The sequence below is a fragment of the Amyelois transitella genome, chromosome 15 (genome assembly GCF_032362555.1).
Source record: "Amyelois transitella isolate CPQ chromosome 15, ilAmyTran1.1, whole genome shotgun sequence".
Classification (NCBI taxonomy): domain Eukaryota; kingdom Metazoa; phylum Arthropoda; class Insecta; order Lepidoptera; family Pyralidae; genus Amyelois; species Amyelois transitella.
In genome coordinates this window covers 8,189,158-8,195,654 of record NC_083518.1, presented here as the reverse complement: position 1 = coordinate 8,195,654, position 6,497 = coordinate 8,189,158, and the positions used below count along the sequence as shown (strand labels likewise).

Here is a 6,497-nt window from a genome sequence, read left to right as displayed (position 1 = left end):
ACTTAGAACATCCGTAAAATCCGCCAGGTTATTTGTCTCATCCGTAGGCATATAGACACTAAGCACTAAAAATGACTTTTCTTTGATCACTATTTTAATAGCACACACACGCGGATTATTGCACTGTATAACGACCACATTGTCAAAAATACTTCGGTTCCAGAGTAGAGCAACGCCCCCGTATGGTCGGCCCCGTAACGGGCCCGCCGATGAATCGATCGCAGATACTCCAGTACAGCTAAACTCACTACTTATTGTGCTCAGTAAGGGCAATTCTTCAGTGAGAAGCCATGTTTCTTGTAAAGCGACTATCTGATGTGACTTACACAGATCACGAACATTATCGATCGAGCGTTTTACATTTTTACAATTAAAAGACACAAATTTATATGTATCCATATTAATGTTTTAATTGGCCGACTTCTTTATCAGAAGTTACATTCTTGCGTTTCAATTTGAAATTGACAAAACGACGAAAGATTATTCCTTCTGGCCATATCTTTTCATTAAGAAACAACGATAGTTTGTTACGAGGAACAAAGAATTTGTAGGCGTTGTAATCACATTGACGCTTAATGGATATCTTTTCCAGTGTTATTGTTTCCTGCGTCATCTTACTGACATATCTCACGATATCCGATGGACACGTATCTTTGTGTACATTGGTTATAAAAACCGGAACTTTTCGTTCCGCCGCTCGAAACATTTCGCCAGTCTCAACTACGACGGTGCCAGATTTGCCTTCGACACGATTTTTAGACTTTTTCTTCTTTTTCTCAACAGTCCACTCCTTATTTTTATTCGCGGCTACCTGGGCGTAAGTTTCATTCTTAGTCAACAAAACGCGGTCGCCGGTCAGCTGTTCACTAGGCAGTTCGATACTACTGTGCTGAGCGTGTGAGTCATCATCGTTCAACTCCTCATTCCGAATAGATAACGGTTTCACGGCCGATTCTTTTGTATCGCGCGGCGCACAGCTACTACCCTCCAACTGTTTTGTGTTGATGCTTCGATAATGCAAACTGTAATCGTTGGAACAGCTGGGATTGTCATCGTCATCATTAACAATAGAATCCTCGAAAAGGGACAAACCAATCGGTCCGCTATCACGATAAGCTCCTCTCTTCATGTTTGTTTTTGCGGTTGAGAATGGTGGCGAAATAGTTTTAGAACTAAATTCTTTTCTCATAGATTCAAGCTGCTCGACGGTTACGTAGGAAGTCTGCATTTGCTTAATTTCAGCTTGTAACACAGCCATATCTTTCATAAGTTTACAGACGTCCAAGTGATCGAGAGTTATGGGTGGTAGCTTCTCCAAATCACGGGCTACAAAAACAGGCAACATATCTGGTTCGGTTACCTTCAAGAAATGTAGCATATCGTAAATCAATCGGTCTTCTTTTCCTTTTCCCTTCCGCGCAATTTTCCGAAGATTTGACGGTACAGATTCAAACAGCAAAGAATGCGAAGTTTGAATATCTTCACTCGAAAATGTTCCTGTACAAATTCTGACCAAGGTCTCTTCATCAGCGCTAGACAGCTTGGCCCTCAGATAGGCCAACAGCTCGTCTATAACCACATTACAGCTAGCACACTTCACTGAACACGACATTTTTGCGAGACGCAATTTCGCATCCGAAAAACACGCACGGCACGGGAGTCTGCGCGCGCGCGACTGGGTAATAAATAATGTAAGTAAATAAAAAATTGTGTCTATGTGTAATTAAAAATAATCCTGAACACACTAAACAGTAAAAATTTAAATTTTTAAATGAAAATATGTAGTCGAAAGTTTTGTAACAACAAAAAAAAATGCCCAAACATGTAATAAAAGTTGGATTTGGATTTAGCCGAATAAGCTCCCAGACAGATACACAGCAAGGCTTTTATTTAGGCAACTTCGGTTTTAAACTTTGAACTGAACAGCTCGCAACAAAAACCGGTTGCCGGGAATAGCGAAACTTTACTGAACGGGGCACGTCATGCTGATCATAAAATTCATAATACATACATATTGTCACGTCTACATCCCTTGCGGGATCGACAGAGCCCACAGTCTATAAACTCTGTGTACCCCAGAGGTCCACACCGTAATGGGCAAATACGTGATAATATGTATTTTCGTATAAGGAGTATCAAAGACTTAAAACAAAAAATATTAATAGTTACATCATACCACTCAATAACATCAAACCACAAGCAAATAAATGGTTGGAATACGAGTATTTTTTTTTTTGCTTACACCTCGTCGTCAATATCCAAAACTCTCGATCAAGTTTCGAGAGTCGAAATTTTGACAAAAGTTTACGATTAGATAAGGAATGGAGTTAAATCCGATTGGAAACTTTCCGTTTTGTGTTCCCGTGAAAAGATTACGGCCTAAGGAGTTTTGAGCGGGAACCGGTCGGGTAACTTTTTGAGAATTTAGGAGGTACATTCATTCATATATCCCTTGTTGAGTAGACAAAGCAGTCTTGAAAGACTGACAGGCCACGTACAGTTGTTAGGCTTAATGATAGAACTGAGATTCAAATAGTGACAGGTTCCCAGCCTTAAACGATTGTATTTTGTACAATAAAGTTGAAATAAATAATTGAAACAAGATTTTTGATCAATTTCGTCATAACATTATCCATACAGTTGAAGATAGCATTTCAGTCGTGTTGAGATTGTTGGCTCTGATTACCTCGTAAGGGATAAAAACGTAATTGTAGATATGCATGTGCGCCGAGCAAAATTGAGCCATTATCTTTGAGCTGACGGAAATAGATAAATGCACTTCAAAAATATCATATCGTCGATTGAGATTTTTAATTTTTAAACATTTCAACAAAATGATTGTTTCCCTTCGTGTTTTATTTATTTGTTATTAATTGCATTAATACAGTTTTTATATTCTAATTAACATAACATAATGCTGTTAATTGTCTACCAGTTAACTTTGACACATTTACGTGGGATCTTTATGTCATAAAAGTCTACTCATTTAACTCTTTTCTTGATTACCTCAATAATATACAAAACTAAAATTACATTAACATGTTAATAAAAATCAAAAAAAAATTGTTGGGTACAAAAACACGTCCACCCACAACATCTAGGTTACAAAGACAAAGTAATTAGGTACATAAGAAAACTCCCACGCAGCCTTTTATGAAAATTCCAACTGTCTCCAAGTTTACATTTTGATCTGAAGGAGTTGAATTCATGACCTACAACTTTTCAGTAGGTACTATTAATAATTCTGTGTCACAAGGGAAACTGAAACAGTATTTGATTGGTTTTTAGCTTTAATATTGAAATTCGTGTCAATGTTCCAAATAACATGTTGCCACTATAAGAACTTCTACTATATTTGGCAATACAACAAATGTTACGTAAATTAGCCAACTACTTTTCAATTTCCATTCGTTTACCCCATAAGCGCATTGTTTTGTGGTTCCCGGCACCAATAGAAAAAATAAAAGGACCACTCCATCTCTCTCCCATGGATGTCGTAAAAGGCGACTAAGGGGTAGGCTTATAAACTTGGGATTCTTCTTTTAGGCGATGGGCTAGCAACCTGTCACTATTTGAATCTCAATTCTATATTTAAGCCAAACAGCTGAACGTATCAGTCTTTTCAAGACTATTGGCTCTGTCCACCCCGCAAGGGATATAGACGTGATAATATGTATGTATGTTTTGTGAAAATAGCCTTTTATAATTTAACGAACAGAAAAAAATGAAGTTAAGTATGACCGTCGTAACATCGTCATTCACCAACACCAAAATTCAGCGTATGAATACTAAAATTTGCAAAGTAAATATTTGTCAATTCGCTGACGTCGTTCGCTTTGTTGAGGGTTTGCGAATAGAAACCTTGATTAGTTGCAAGTCAATAGATACAGCGATATACAGGTAAATTTTTACCAATAACATTAGCTATAAAATTAATGGATGTATTAACAAGATATAACACATCTACGACAGCGTAAATTGCCATTTTACACAACTTAAACAAATGAAAGGTTTCATTGTCCTTTTTATTATTCTTCACAATGTGTATTCCAAATGTCATCTTTTCGTATTACTCACCTGAGCCGATCCATTATTTTGAAGTGAGATTTTCCGTGAATGTCGTAGTTCTACAATTTTTTTTTAGTACACGTACTAGTAGTGACATTCTACGCCACGATATCTAAACGGTAAAGTTGGATAAGGATGTAAGTATAAACTCCGACAACGGCAGCGTCAGAGACATGCTTCCCAGGAATTATTCTCAGCCCTGTAGAACATTTTTCCCTTTGGTGACGTTCTGAAACTCATTTATTGTTTTTTATTCATACATACATATATATGGTCACGTCTATATCCCTTGCGGGGTAGACAGAGCCAACAGTCTTAAAAAGACCAAATGGCCACGTTCAGCTATTTAACTTAATGATAGAATTGAGATTCAAATAGTAACAGGTTGCTAACCCATCGCCTAAAAAAGAATCCCAAGTTTGTAAGCATATCCCTTAGTCGCCTTTTACGACATCCATGAAAAAGAGATGGAGTGGTCCTATTCTTTTTTTGTATTAGTGCCGGGAACCACACGGCACTGCCGGGAACCACACGGCACTGCCGGGAACCACACGGCACATTTTTAAAATCGCTACCTGTCTCAATTTAAGTCACGCCCTGTGGCAAACCCTGAGCCCCCCGCGACATTTTCCGACAATACCGCTTCGCTTGAGGAAATATTTTATCTTTCTTCATAAAGGAAGCCAACAATGGAATGATGTATTTTGTAAATAAATGTCAACCCATCACTCAACGTTCGTTCTAAGCATTTGGACCTTTCGTTATTGGTGTTAATAAATATTTGCCTAAACCCTTGTTTAGTCTCAATAAATTTTAATAAGCCGTCTTCCGATATTTGTTTCCTTTAAGCGATGAACTGATTTATGTTCTCCTTTATTTGTTTTAAATGCTGTAAAATTACATTGCCTTTGGCGCTGTCCTGACGAAATTAATTTTGCTACAATTTTATCGTTCCACTTTTGTATCAATTGATATAGAAAAATAAATGCTGCCAACAGATTATTTATTGAACAGGTGGATTTAATAACTTGGAAAAAAGAGTGCCTGTTCTTCAAGTCCTCAATTTTTTGAACATGCTGATATGTAGTTGTAAGAAAGGGAAATTGTGTACAATTTAATATCTTTAGAAACACGCATTTATGTATTGATGTCGTCAAAATGTTGGGACTTAGGATGCCGAAGACCAGACTAAGTAGAGAGTGAAATCGGTAGAATAGCTGGGGGAGGATCGAACCATAAACACAATAAAATGAATGCAAAATATTTGAGCAATAGAAAATAGATTAGCATTGGCATTCAGAATTAGTCAAGTAAAAGTACAAGTCTACAATCAACAGCAACAAACTTTGAACAATAATATTGACACAACGAAACCGGAGCATTACAAAAGAAAAACTAACATTTGTTGCCTCTCAATACAAAGTTTGCCTCGAAAACACAATTCCATTAAAATTACACTTTCAGTGAGCAATAACAGAACAACTGAAATCAGCATTCATATTCAGAGTCAGCGGAATTCTACCTGGTGACAGTGAGTGAAGATACTATGAGGTCACGTTAGCTTCACATTAAAGGTAATGATTAATATTAATAAATCAACTACTAATTAAACAAATAGGTCCGAATCAGAATTCCCATGGCACCTCCGGAGTCGCCGTCCAGGGTAGCTGTTTTGTCCGTAATCTTGAGTAGGCATATTCATTATTAGTCTTTAACCGGGGTTCCGCTCATATGGGAATTTCGCTTATATGTAATAAAGTTCTGAAGATGACGGAACTTTGATCAAATGGAGGATGTTCTAGTAAAACATGTCAGGATAAGACTTGCATGAAAATACTGATGAATTAAGGTCAAGCATATGAAGTATGCATAGATAAAGTTGTATTATTTGGGCTTACGTGTACCACTATAAGCCGTATCTTACTTACAGTCAGGCCGATTGAGGTCAAACGCATTCAAATTGTTATTTTAAAAAACGTAAATCAGCAATCATACGAAGTAAACAAGGATACATAATAAGTAATGGCAAGATGTAGTCCATGAGAATGCTTATGCACCAGAAAATGTCATGTATGGGTCTAGTGTAACCCTACATGGCTCAAGATGGCGCACTTGTAAGATGTGTTATTCTCACGACATATCTGTCAGTGTCTAGGTTCGGTTCTTAAGTCTTTACTCCAAACTTTACATGGAACAGAATTATTATCTTTTCATTGCATATATAATATAATTATTTCTTTTACAGTTATCGCACCACCCGCACATCCATCTCAGTTTGGTCCAAAGGTTCGACTGGCAGAAAATGCCTTGTGGCATTAAGTCAACCTGTTGTACATTTTACGTGCAGTTTAAATAAATAAATAAAAATATTTTTGATGCTTCAGCCAGAGAGGAATTTTATGAATCAACTATTTAAAATTTTCAACAAT

General features: G+C 37.0%; 1 protein-coding gene across 1 annotated transcript; it reads right to left on the bottom strand.

Annotated features, from left to right (window-relative positions):
* Positions 1–400: 400 nt before the first annotated feature.
* LOC106130292 (uncharacterized) lies at positions 401–1,612 on the bottom strand. Its single transcript, XM_013329104.2, has one exon. It carries the CDS (start codon positions 1,610–1,612, stop codon positions 401–403), a length of 1,212 nt encoding a protein of 403 aa, XP_013184558.2.
* Positions 1,613–6,497: the final 4,885 nt, after the last annotated feature.